The 14,473-nt window shown below is 43.6% G+C and overlaps 1 protein-coding gene across 1 annotated transcript in view; it reads right to left on the reverse strand.

Annotated features, from left to right (window-relative positions):
* The window catches only part of Hydin (HYDIN axonemal central pair apparatus protein), a 294,282-nt gene that overhangs the window by 166,041 nt on the left and 113,768 nt on the right, over positions 1-14,473 (reverse strand). Inside the window, exons 18-19 of the mRNA XM_075977335.1 lie at positions 4,314-4,552; positions 465-738 (exon numbers count right to left, since the gene is read on the reverse strand). Coding sequence (XP_075833450.1) covers positions 465-738; positions 4,314-4,552 — 513 coding nt within the window. The remainder of the gene's footprint in view (positions 1-464; positions 739-4,313; positions 4,553-14,473) is intronic.

The raw sequence follows: 14,473 nt of genomic DNA on the forward strand, positions 1-14,473 counted from the left end.
CAAAGATGATGTTTTTAAATGGGGTGTCATTTAGCTAGGCAAAGTTGTCAAAATAAAATGGGGACGTGGCTATACCTGAATAATAGAGGCAGCCCAGAGCATCTATAAAAGCATGTTATTTTCTGAAAAAAAAATTGAGAAGAGACTGCTATATGTTAACAGGGAAATTTCTTGGAATGAAAACTGGACATTTTTCTACCACAGACTTGTTGGCTGGTCAGTGTTGACTGTGGTAATGAGAACCGGCTTTAAATGGTCCTTTAAGGTTGGGGTAGCGGTAGCTATAGAAACAAACAAAAAAACTGAGCAGAGATGAACCTTGAAAGCAAGAAATGCTGCCATGGTAACTCAGGGCTATGTGTAGTCTTTGAGGTAAATATCAAGAGCCCTTCCTAAGAAACAGATATAGCACAGCAGAGATTTATTTGGGGGAAAAATAGCTTCTGACCATGCTCTCCTCTTACCCTGGGAATGGCAGAATAGCCTTCAAGTACCACGTCAATCGTCTGGCCTGGGTACAACTCCATCCTGACAGGGTAAAGTTGAAACACGGGGCTCCCTGTGTCTGCCGGTTCCTGGGAGATCTGGGACTGGCGACGGCTACGACTAGGTCCCTTCTTCATTGGTTCCTTCTTACTTTGCTTTTCCTCAGGGCGGAAGTCATCATTCATCCAGAACAGCTGCTGGACGCGCCGTCCTTTATTCGTCAGCTTGAAGCGGTAATAGTGGATATCCAGGCTGGAAAAGAAGGGCAGGTGCTGGGAGGCTCAGACTGTGCAACCCAAGATTTATTCTTTTGGAAGTGCTATAGAATGAGCACCAAGACATTAAAAAAAAACCAAAAAACAAACAAAAACAAAAAAACCCCACCTGCTCAGGGAGTCTAGGTCACAAGGCCACTTAGTGTGATTCAAGGGCTCCCAGGGTTGAGTCATAAACCTGGATTTTGTCCCAGAATCACCACTATCAGATAAAGGCTATGGGGAAGTGGCCTGTGCATCCTTTGTCTCCCCCAGCAGGTCAAGGTCATGTAGAATTCGTGAACAGAGTTATTTTAACACTCTCCTTATGAGAAGTGGTTCTGAGGTGAGGAAAGGAAAGCACAGTACCAGCTGGAGGAGAATCCCACTTGGAAATGTGTTGAATACATTTCTCCTGATCTAGGTATGGCTGGTAAACTGTGAGTTTACTTTAAACTCAGTGTGAACAACACACACCAATTAAGTCTTGACAGGACAGAGTGGCTGGGCTGAAGTAGACCAGAAGGCCAACCAGACGAGACACTTTCCTCAGACTTTCTTTCTCATTTCCTCATGCTTTCAAGTTGTAGCTGTTTTGCCCATTAACTCATTGTTTCTCTCTTTATGGGTCTTTATGAAGGAGCTGGGATTTCTCTGGTATATTGAAAGAAGTTAAAATTGTGTGTGTGTGTGTGTGTTCCTAATTTATAGGCTTAATCAATATATTTTCCTTCAAGAAATAAGTTCATGTCAGGACAGGCAAGGTACTGCACCACCACTTGGGTGGCTGAGGCAAGAGGATCACCATAAAGCCAAGTTAGCCTGGCCTACATAGGGAGTTCTAGGTCCACCAGAGTTACATGGTGAGACCCTCTCTGAAAAACAGCGGCATTCGGAGCAGTAACAACAACATACAGCAAACATCCCAGCTCATCTTCAACTGTTCAGTTTTCTTTTAAAAACATACTAGGCTTTGTGACTTCATCACATTTGCTTGTCCATGGGAAATGACAGATCTCACAAGTAAGTTGTAACATCAAGTAAGTAAATCAGGAGAAATATTTTTTAGTTGTCAGGTAGAAACATTTGTCTCTAAATGTTTATGCTCACAGGGCATACTCAACAGAATAATCTTTAGCCAGCATTTAACTTTATGACCAATGGTAAGTTTGGGGGACAAAAGGTAAACATATACAGTATGAATAACCTAGATAGGGCCCTTGCTGCTTTTTTTACAGTATGATTTTAATAATCACAGAAACCTGTCCATCGGAGCCATCTTCCATTTTAGGAAGGGAGAAAAGTTCTAAATATCTAAGAGATTTGCTCCAAAATATGCAATCAGAAGGACTGGTATATAGGCATTCCTTTAGTCTAGGGCTCGGTCAACTTCCTCTGTAAAGAGATGAAGGATAACACAGGGAGACTTTTGGGCCACGTGATCTCAGGTGAACTACACAACTCTTCTCCTTAGTGTGAAAGGAGTCAGATATTCTGGCTGCATGCCAACAGAACCTTCTTCATAGAAACAGGCAGTGGGCGGAGGTGTACCTGTCAGGGCTTTTGCTGATTCTTTTGGTTATTGCTGGCATTGTGATTATATGTTAATAAGGAGAACAACAGGGTTTAGACAGAAGGGAAACTAATAGCTAATTACAGTTTGTTGATATATTCAGAAAAACTGTTAACTAACCCTCAAATCTCCAGGCAAAGGTTGGCACATCCTTTTGGGGTTTTTTGGACACTTTATAGATTCAGAAAAACCCCAAATAATATGATGTGCAGAATATTGTTTTCTATAAGTAGGTTTGTGTGTATTTAGGAAGTTTAAGTGGTCTGGCTGGTGGTAGAGATACATACCTTTAATGCCAGCATTCAAGAGGCAGAGGCAGGCATATCTCTGTGAGTATGAAGCTAGCCTGGTCTACAGAGATACTTCCAGGACAGTCAGGATTATATAGAGAAACTTTGTCTTGAAAAAAACAACCCAAACAAACAAATAAACATACAAAAAAACCAAAACAAACAAAACCAACCAACCAAACAAGCAATCAAAAAACAAGAAGTAGTTGTTTAAGTAGAAGCATTAGCATACATTGACAAATGCCTTTCCTTGTGACCAAGAGATAAAGCAGAGAGGAAGGTTTTGATATTTACCTGACTTAGAAACATACAACTGGGCATGCGTAGAACATGCAACTCAACTTTCTGGGTTATCACTTACTTTGTTATTGCTTGTGATATTTTTCAGTAAGAACCAAGGGGTGGATGGGATTGTGGGAAGGACTTCTCAGAACACATGGCATGTGAGTTGGGTTCAGGGACTGTTAGATCAGAAGGCCAGAGAAGCAGCCATGAGGTTTGTTCCAAGGTCTGCACCTGAGAAGTACAAATCAGCCAAACCCTGAGAGTCAACTACCGACAACTGCGGAATGCCTCTGTGGAACTAGGGTCTCACACTACTGCCTCTTATTGAAATATTCAGACCCCCTAGCTTTTCCTAAGCAGCCAGGGGGAACAATTGCAGCTTAATCATTGCTGCTATGATGGAGAAGCAGGGGCTGGGGAGATGGCTTGGCGGTTAAGAGTACTGGCTGTCCTTTCCGAGGTCCCGAGTTCAGTTCCCAGCAACCACATAGTGGCTCACAACCATCTATTACAGATTCTGATGCCCTCTTCTGGTATATATGCAGATATATTTGCAAATAACTCATACATAAAATATAAATAAATGATGGAGAAGCAAGTAGATGAAATATGATTCATAAAATCACTGGCTTGGCAATGTCTGATATATTTGTAATGACTTATTTTTCTGCATAAACTCTACTTAGGTTACACCAAGCTGTGCATTTTCTACATTTGTGGAGAGGGATGAGAAGTTGATTGAAATCAGAAAGGAGAGGTTATGCAGAAATACATCATAAAGCAGCCACCCCTTTCACCAGAGTAGAGGGAGCTAGCCTGGAGAATGTAAGCAGGTTTGCTAGTTTGCTCCAACTGTCAACTTCACACTGCCTAGAAACATATGGATAAAAAACCACCACCACCGCCAACAGAGTCTCAGTGAAGGAACCACCTTTATCAGGTTGGTTTGTGGGCAGGTCTCTAGGGGATAGTCTTGGTTAGTAATAGACATCAGAGGGTCCAGCCCACTGCAGGTGGTACTATTCCCTGGGCAGGTGGTCCTGAGCTGTAGAAGGAAACTGAGCAAGAGTCCGAGAGCCAGCAAGTAGTGTTCCTCCATGGTTCCTGCCTTTGGGTTCCTGTTTTGGGAGAAGTGACAGGGAAGTGCCAGATGAAATAAACCCTCCCAAGTTTTGCTTGGTTAAGTTGCTTTTGTCAGAGCGTTGTATTACAGCAACAGAAAGGAAAGCAGAGCACAGGGCGATGGCTTGGAAATGTCTTCTTGTAGCAAATGTAACCAAGCTGTGAGTTGAGAATGTCTAGTGTTTTCATCAGGGAAGGAGCAAGTGAGGGCGGGATAGGAGAGGGATGGAGGGGGTAGCTCTATTTCATCGAGACTGTGACATATATAACTAGCTACACAATTGCTCCATGGTGTTCCCCTACCTGAAATGTGCTCCCAGGTTGAGCTCTGGAGCAAAAGGCTTGTCCGACACGATGGTAGAACCAATCCCTGTAGCCTGGATAGGGATCCGGTAGGTGTTGCTGTGCTCAACCTCCAGAATGACTGTGTCTTTGAACGTCACGATGTCATCCAGGTTGGCAGTCAGGGTCAACGGAACATCATCTTCTGCAGGAACCATGCCCTTACTGGGTTTAACTGTCCAAAGGGATTTTTTGTTTGCCTGCAACACAAGATTACAAGTTAACTGGGTAAATGTCCTTGGCTCTTCATCTTGCGTATGTCAAAGCCGTCTGTTTCAAATGGCCCACACCACAGGATTCAACTTCAGAGACAAACATTATCATTTTACTTCTTTTAGATCAGAAAAGCTGGATGTTTGCTGACTTCCTTTTTCAAAAGGCGGCCCGAGTCTGAGGAGCAAGGCCACCCTTCAGCTTTGGGGTGCTCTGTGTAGATTTGTTGCCTCTCTTCCCCATGACGACAACTTAGGTCTCTCACAAGCTTTCGCTGATTATCTGCTCTGACCTCACAATTCTGAGATGCCAAGGGAAGGGCCAGCATTCCTTCTGGGATTCTCAGAGGAGGAGTTTGTAGAATCAGAGTAAAGATGAGCGTCCTTTTCAGAAACACAAGACAGGAAGCCATCCTGGCTTTTACTATGTTTTTATAATAATTGAAAGAATTCCATTAGCTAAAATTCTAAGCTTATTCTGAAATCTGTTTCAAGGCTGACCCCGAGTTGAAAGTGACTCTTCTCATTTATTAACTGCTCTGATATTCACAGCACACCGCTTTTTCCTTCCCTAAAGTCTTTGCCACAGCCAGTGCCTGCTAACGCCTATTCTGACCATTGCACTGGAAGCAGCCAACCTGTCTTAGTGTTCCTGGTCACTTTCACCTTGCTCCAGGTTCTCCTTTCTTAGCACTCATGGTGTTCTAACACAGTACATGATTTACTTATTGTAAGCTCTACAAAGGAAGGGATTTGTCATTTGTTTGTGGGTTTTTTTCACAAATATATCCCAAGTATCTACAGCGAGATATAGTATATAGTTATATTACATGTACAGTACAGTGTATATAGAAGACACTTAATAAGTATCTGACAAATGAAGCCAGGTATGGTAGTGCATACCTATAATCACAGCACCTGGGAGTGAGAGGCGGGGGGGGGGTTACAAGTTCAAGGTCAGCTTGAGCTGTATAGCAAATCCTGTTTCAATAAGGAAAACAAAAGTTAATGAATGAGGATATCAGTCTTTTATTCAAACTCTTTTTGATGGTTGTCTATTCACTTCTTATATAGGGTAATTTGTTTACTTCAGGTTATAACAACTCAAAATATTAGACATTTCTTCCTCATATTAGGTAGAGATATGACTCATTTTGACCTCCTATACGTAGTTTTTGGTCCTTCCTTGGAGTTATGCAGAGTAAATTGAACACCCCCGTTGTACTTAATTGTCCTTCAAATCCTACATTCCAGGCTTAAAGGAAAACCTTAGATGTCAAAGTGAGGTTAAGATGTCAATTATAAAAAAAAGACTCATGCTGTAAATATTAATTAAAATTTGATTTCTGCTTCTTTGATGGTAATCTATTTTCTACTTTTAGACTTTGCCCTTGTCTTTGAAAGTCTATAATGCATTCTGCTTGGAATTTGATCTCTTTCTAGAGTTCTTTGTTTGATGTTTTTTTTATTTTTGGACAATTATCAATCACTGTCTGTTTAAATATTTTACCTCATTCTTTATCCCCAGCCTTCCAGAACTTCCTGATATTACCTCTTTATTAGAGTTTGTCCTGGAATGTCCCTGGAGGCTCATGTCCTGAAGTCTTGACCCAGCTGGTGGTGCTGGTGGGAAGCTCTGGGAACCTAGGAGGTGGGGCCTAGCTAGTGAAAGTGAGGTCACTACGGCATGCCTTGAAGAGGATATTCGGGCCTGAGCATCTCTTCATTGTACCCCACCTCCTGGGTGCCATAAAGTTTCCCCATGGGCTCTCAACCACAGGGATAAAGGTCCAAGTGGTCATGGACCGAAAATCTCTGAAACCAGGAGCCACAGGTAAGCCTTCCTCCATCTAAATGATCTTAGCTATTCTGCTGTGGAGAGGCGCAGCTAACGGATACGCGGTGTCTTAGCTTCCTAACTCCGTTTCTTTACTTTTACTCTCTGATTTGTTTTAGATGGCTACTCCTCAGTTTTCTTCCAGTTCACTAATTCTCTCTCCAGCTGAGTATAATATGCTGGTAAACAAGCCTAATGCGTTCTTTATTTTGGATTTCAAAATTAGGTCTGAATAGTTGATATTCATGTCTGTAAGGTTTTCAGCCTTTGGGAGAACTGCCAAAATTCTGATTCTGATATCTAGCTCACCAGCTGCTCCTCCTGGTCACCTACAGATCTGATGAGCACACTGGGTTTAGGATTTTTAATCAAGCACAGTAAATATACATCCAACAGACCTGATGTTCAGTTTTTGTGGGAAATACATAAATGCCCAAAGCACACTCTCTTTCCTGAGGAGCTGACGTGACACTGAGGGAAGCCAGGAGGAGGCCGAGGAGAAAGCACCTCAGAGGAGGCAAAGAATAGGGTGCTTCTCCAGAGGAGGGCAAGCTAGAGTTCTCCAACTGTGACATACGCATTTTCCCTCCGAATGTGAGATTAGACCCAATTAACAAGTGGTGTGTTCCTAATTATATCACTATTGATTAAAAAGTCTAACACACACTCTCTAATTGTATGTATAGGCAATTATTTCAAAATGAATAAAGCATCTTCTCCCTACTCTAGTAGCTATTTCTGCTCATTTAACTCTTGATTCTATATCAGGGAAGAAATTACTTATATTAAATATTTAGTTATTGCCAGTAACACACATTGAGAAAAGGCTATAAAAAGAAAAGCCATGGAGATGGTTTAGAAGCTTCCAGAACAGTGGCAGTACTAGATAAGAATGTGATTATTTTCTTGAAAATCTTCCCCACTTCCCAGACTTTTCCAAGTCATGGGCTCAGGAGAAGCCCTCAAAAGTCAAGCATAGGGAGGAAAACAATGTATTTAAAAGAAAAAAATCACCCTCTGGGCTCACTGGCTTTGGAGGCTACTTCAGTCTAAAGTCATCTTCTTTGGACTGGAGAGATGCTGAAGTGGTCAGCAGCACACACTGCTCCTCCAGGACCCAGGTTTGATTCCCAGCACCCACGTGGGCTCACAGTCATGTGTAACCCCATCATCAGGGGACCTGATGCTCTTTTCCATCCTTCACGGGCTCCAGACACAAAGATGATGCACATACATACATGTAGGTAAAACCCTCACACACATGAGATAAAAAGACAAATTCTAAAAAGCTTAATTTATCCTTCTTCTATTTAATTTCCAGGGTATATTTCTAGCAAAACAGAAAAGAAGAATGTAAAGATACATGCAACTCAGTTAGAAATGTCCTGAGATACTTGAGAGAGGGTTAGAATAGGGTTGCGGTTGTGGAAAATGATATCACATTTAACTCTTAAAAAGTTAAGAGTCTGCCACCAGGCAGTGTCCCACAGGGTGACATCCCAGATGCCGTTTAGTCCCAGTGCAGACAAGAGGCTGGATCTGGGCAGTGAGACCCACTCACCACCCTTAGGAACTGACTCACAGGTATCTGTACAAGGAGAAACTAAGGTTTAAACCCAAATGTTCATTTCCCAATTTGAAACTGAGGACAAACCCTGTTAGACAGACCAGAAAGCTAGTTCTATTTCCTTGTGCTTTGTAAGCCTATGTGGAAAAGAAGTAAACTGCATATTAAAATGAAAATGAATTAAATGAATCCCAGAAAAACATTTTTCAGATCTACAAATTGTGTGTGATGAGGACATGGACGGACAATGTTGAGGAAAATTGACTTCAATGTTGACATTAATGGAAACTGTAGAAAGTCAAAAGTCTGAGCAGTTCTCAGGATTTCTGAATGAGGAATACCTCTAGAGACACAGAAACAGAGGAAAACAATCAAACACTAAGGGTTGTTTTAGACACGCTAGGACCTGAACAGAGAGAGTCTGTTTGTTTGTATTTGAAGGACATTTGTGGGAAAAAATGCTAAACCTTGCATAATTCACTCTTTTCCAAAATTTCTCTGTGCCTTTGCCAATCACTCTCGCCTCGTCCTAGTGGAGCATTAGACTACGCAAAGGACTCTAGGTGCCTGCCTTTCCAGAGCATTCATATACGGTTGTTTATAGTTTTACACTTCTGAGACCGAGGAGATGGCTCCATATACAAGCACAAAGACCTGAGCTCAGATCCCTAGGACCCATATAAAAAGCTGGCGTGGTCACCCATATATGTAAGCCCAGCTGTGGATCAGGCAGATATCAGAGGGTTTCGGAGGCTTACTGGCCACCAGCCTAGTTCCAGGTTTAATGGGAGATCCTGTCTTAAGTCTCAAGGAAATAAGACAGAGAGTGACATAGAGGGACCCCAATGTCATCTTGTGCCTTCATGTGATTATATGGGCGCACATAACCTCTCATACGCATGTGCACCTACTATACTCCCCCCTACATATAATTAAAAAGGTACTCCTTATGCAATGAATTTTCATGATGTAGACAAACTATTATTGAAAGGAGAAACAACAGGGATGGAATGACACAATATTACATTCGTCTTTGGGTTCAAAGAAATACTTCCTAACATAGCTTGTTAATTTATGCCCCCAAAGTTATTTTTTTTTAAAAAAAATCAATCCTAAGGTGAAAACAGAACAATTCTCTAAGCCATTAGTCACAAATATAATATCAAAATGAGTTCCATAAGAACTATAAATGCAAATTCAATTTTCTGTAGCCATTTAAAAAAATGGATCAAGATGGCTCCATTTCACCTAGGCACTTGGTTAACGTAGGCTGAAGTCTTTGGGTAAAACCATTTCAGTATGACCTACACAATTAAAGCAACAGATGGAAATAGAGTTTTCATCCTTGGCTAAGCAGTCCTTCTCTCTCAGCATTTTTAGACTTACAGTCTTGAGATTCTAGACAGCTACTTTTAGATAAGGTGATGGTAGCTGCTGTAACAGACCCCTAATGCTCAATGGGTTAATGTAATATCAGCTTATTTCAAAGTTGTGATAGAGGCGAGGATTGGCTTCTACCCCACAGTCATTCAGGAAGCTCAGCTGAGCAGACTATGGCACAGTTGGACACTCTGGCCATTGGTGAATCACTAGACAACAATGCAGAAAGGATGGGGGATTGAGTGCTAGGATTTACACACCAGCTCACTTCCATTGGCTAGAACTCCCCCACGAAGCTACACCTAATGGAGGCTGGGAAATGTAGTCCAGGTCTGAGTCCGTAGTATAGGGAGATTGGTGCGGTGAGCTGCTGACAAAACTACCTGGTTAGTTTAACTCACAGCTACCTACTCAAATGTACCGCCAAGCCCAACTCTCAAATCTCAGATTTGGAATGGTAACAGGCTCCAGAGAAGCCCATTCCCTATGGTGGGATGCCATGCTCAGCCTTAAAGCAGGGGAGAGGGAGGGGCTTGGTCCAGCCTTAACTCAAGGTTCCAGGCTTTGTTGACTCCCCATGGGAGGTCTTACCCTAGGGGAGGAGTGGGGGCGGGGGTGGGAGGAGCGGTGGGAGGGAGAACTGTGTTTGGAATGTAAAATGAATTTTTTTTTTAAAAAAAAAACTAAAATGAAAACAAAGGGGCTCCGGGGAGAGACTCACTTGGCATTTCAAACCCTATGAGAACTGTGGACCCAGACTTCACCTTCATCTGCTTTCAGGAAAAACAGAGAGACGGCTGGGAAAGAGAGCAGGAAAGCGCTAGGTGAGAGGATCCCGCTCTGCTGACCCCTCTGCCCAGTTTGAGGCTTTCGAGCACTCTATATAGTTTTGTTGGAAACTCAGCTGAGTCTATGAGACTCAGCTTACACTGCAGATATAAGTCAATGCCATCTAAAACATAAAAAAGCATGGTGTCTTTCAGAGCGGGTACTGTCAAAGTCATTTCATTCACTCTGTTTGCTTCTTGCTCTGACCAGGGGCACAGTTCAATCCTCTAGACACCATGAAGCGAGGCTGTGGCCAGGGTGAGTGCTATTTCAGGCCAGAGGACATTGGGTTTCGATGGGTGTATACTGTCTCTATTTGATTCCTGCTGAAACTGGTTGGATGTTCCAGAAATAAGACCTAAGTTGTTCCCAGGGCTGAATCAGTGAGTTTTCTTTTTGATGAAGCTTATTAATCAATGCCTGGCATAAAATGAGACAGAAAAATACATCATAGGCTCTAAGAACAAGGTACAATAAAATGTCAGATGCTAAGGTCCTGGGCTGCTCTCCCTGCCAGTCAGATTCTACGGCACTGCTGTGTCTGTGTGGCTTTGCCATTTAACTTTCGGGTGAACCCTTTCCTTTGTGGGAGGGCCTAGGGAGTGCGGTATCTTCTGGTGTGGGAGGAACACTTGGCTAACGAAATGATAAACGTGACGGTTGTGGAGACCATATCCCGACCTTTGAAGACCACACGACAGGAAGATGACAATAGATAGAGATGGCTTAGGAAGGAATGCTCTTAGGGAAAACAGATGTGGGCTTGAGGCGCCTGCTCAGCTGCCCTCCTAGGGCCGGACTTGAGGCATATTTCCTGTGGTGGCTTCGATGAGATGCCCTCTCCAACAAGGTCTTGGTCCCCAGTCGTTGGCAGTCTGGGGAGGGTTAGGAGGTGTGACCTAACTGGAGGAAGAGTGTCACTGGGGGCAGGCTTGGAGGTTTTAAAAGACTCAGGTTTTCCTTTGTGATTTGAGATGTGAGCTTGCCACCTGTCACCTCTACTCTGCTACCACAGACTGTTAGCCCTATGGAACTGTTAGCCAAATAAACCCCTTTCTCCTATAAATCGCCTTGATCATGGTGATAACAGGAAAGTAACTAAGGTACCACCCATTTAGCCTCCTGACCTAACTAGCTTTGGGTATCGACTGTGCCTTCCACACACCATGGTGGCGATGGTTAACTGCGGTCACGTGTGAGGTTCTAGCACCTCGTAAGTTAACGTAAACCACAGGGTTATCGTCATTTCACTCAAACCTGAACTGCTCTCATATAGCACAATTACAGCTCGACAGTGTTTTGCTGAAAAAAAAAATATAGATTATGACACTGAGAAAATAAAGATGGATTCAGAGAAAGAATTTAAGATTCTTGCCAGAAAGAAGTGGGTGGTGACCTGTGGTAGAGAGACTTCTAAGATGGGCCCTAACATGTCCATCTCCTGGGACACAGCTGTCTTCTCCATTTTCAGTCACATGCTAATGTGGGTGCTCCTCAGAAGGGACCTGGCAGACATAGCTAAGGTCCTAAGTCAGTCAGTTCACCTTCAGATGGGGAGATCATCTTCAGTGGGCCAAAAGGAGGCTGAACTTTTGGAAATGCCAAGTCCGAGCGACCTAGAGGAAACGCCATGTGATAGGGCAGCTGTGGTGTCCCAGTAACAGTTGAGAGGCATCCATGCTGACGGCAAGTAAAACAGGAAATTTCTGCTGCAAAGCAAAACTCTGCCAGTAAACTGAGGATCCCAGCTGTGGGCCTTTCCCTAGCCACCCCTCCCAAGAGAAATGCAACTCAGCTAACATACTTATTTCAGTCCTTGGTGATTCGATAAGAAGGAAGCAGCCATGCCAGGCCTGGGTTATTGGCCCATAAAAGCCAATAATAAATTAGTATTGTCTTAAATCCTAGATTTATGGCAATTTAAAACATAGCAATAGAAAATTAACACAAGCGTCCATACGTTTCTTTCAAAAGATGCTAACAGCACACCCTCCAAAATTTTCCCATTAAAACATCAGATGGAGCTAGAGAGATGGCTCAGTGGTTAAGTACTCGGGATGAATTGAGTCTCACAGACAAATAAGCCTATGCAGGAGCAGGGGTTCGAGCTCCCGCAGAGCACTGGAGCTGGGTGTCCGGCACCCCCACCCACATACACATAAATAAAAATTAACCTTTAAAGAAGATCTTCAGCAATGGATGTCTGCCTTTGCAGCTACTTAGGGCTGGGAAGTCAGCCATTTTCCCAGTCTGCAACCAACATATGTAAGAAGTACATGCTTGTGTTCAGGTGAACATGGCTGTGGGAAGGATGGAGGGTTTGTGACCTTTTACAGCTCAGAATCCATGCCCTCCTGTGATTACTGATAAACCCGCCTCCCAAGGTTCCACACGGCTAAACTTAACATCTGCTTTTGATTTGGTAATGGGCTACCTCCCTCCATTTCTTATGGGAGCTCAGCTTCCATGGCAAACCAGCCGGGGCCTTTTTTATAAGTGTATTTAATATTTTCCATAAAAGGCAGAAGTGACTGCTGCTGTTTGCACGTGTCACACTGGCAGGGCTTCGACAGGCCTGCTGCTCTGCAGGGCTAATAACTATGAAGCCTGAAGAAAATAGCACCGTTCACTTGAAAACAACGACTCCTTTGCCATTTGAGACCTGTGAGGTTCCCTCCCGGGAAACGCGAGGAAGCAGATGACAACAGGAACCCACGTGTGGAGAGAGGGGCTGCTTTAGACTTCTATTATCTCAGCAGATGATCCATTCTCTGTGGGGCAAGAACAATGAAGAACTCACCAAGGCCTGGCTCCCTTTCATCATCTAAATGGCATCCGGAGTCATAGACTCCTCTCCCTTGAAATGAATCATTTTGCTGCTTCAGACAATTGACTGGAGGGCAACAGGGAGGCGCAGAAGAACTGATGTCAGCCTTTTCAAGGGAGGCAGGGCGGAGTCATGACTGTAAGTGTGGGTTCTGGAGTCACATGGCTTAGTGGTCAGTTCTGGAGTCTGTCATTTATAATGAGGTGACCTTGGGCTGATTTTTCAATTGAGGTTTCAGGTTCTCCAGCTGTTCATTGTGTTTTCTCTTTTTCTTTCAAAACAAGGTCTCACTCAGTAGCCAGGAGTGCCCTTGAAAGCAAGACCCCTGGGATTTAGGTGTATGCTGTCACATTTGGTTTGACTGCCCCCAGAGCTGAAACCCTTACAAAGATGAACTAAAATGGGTGTCCGACATCTCACAGCTTGTCCATCACACAATAGACAGTGGGCCTTTGATGGAGGAGGGTCATCTGTCTATGTGTTACTCTCATTGGTTAATAAAGAAACTGCCTCGGCTTTTTGATAGGGCAGGATTTAGATAGGTGGAGTAGACAGAACAGAATGCTGGGAGAAAGAAAACATAGTTGGTCAGGCGCCATGGACCCAGCCGCCAGGTCAGACATGCTGAATCTTTCCTGGTAAGCCACCACCTCATGGTGCTACATAGATTATTAGAAATGGGTTAATCAAGATGTGAGAATTAGCCAATAAGAGGCTTAAACTAATGGGCTAGGCAGTGTTTAAATGAATACAGTTTGTGTGTTGTTATTTCTGGGGCTAAGCTAGCCCTGCGGGAGCCGGGCAAGATGAAAAGCAGGCCTGCCCGCAACTCATTACTACAGGCCTTATTCATATGACTTTCCAAAACTTCTCAGCTCGTTTGTGATCTACAGTCCAGGTCACTCTCAGGGCTATCTGTCCTACATGGATCTGAGCCTGGTCCTGTCCTATGAAAGATTCTGGAATGGCTCCTTACTGTTCGCACCAATGTGCGTTAGCCCCTTCCAGACGTCTGTGTATCTCCTCCAGACGTCTATGTATCTCCTCCAGACGTCTATGTATTTCCTCCAGATGTCTATGTATCTCCTCCAGAAAAAAATACCCCAGGTCACTTGAGCTTTGCGTACAGGCTGCAGCGCACACAAACTGCAGACGTGGTTGAGCATTGTCATATGATGTTCTGTTTGGTCCGTGTCTGTCTTACATAGGGGTTTCTATTGCTGGGAAGAGATACCATGATCCCAGCATGGCAACTCTTATAAAGGAAAACATTTAATGGGGTGGCTTACAGTTTCAGAGGTTCAGTCCATTATCATCATGATGGGACATGATGTCATGCTGGCAGACATGGTGCTGGAGCTGAGAGTCCTACATCTTGATTGGCAGGTAACAGTAAGTGAACTGAGACAATGGGCGTGGCTTAGAGCATATATGAGACCTCAAAGTCCATCTCCTCCCATACACACTTTC

This window comes from Microtus pennsylvanicus, chromosome 6 (genome assembly GCF_037038515.1).
Source record: "Microtus pennsylvanicus isolate mMicPen1 chromosome 6, mMicPen1.hap1, whole genome shotgun sequence".
Taxonomy (NCBI): domain Eukaryota; kingdom Metazoa; phylum Chordata; class Mammalia; order Rodentia; family Cricetidae; genus Microtus; species Microtus pennsylvanicus.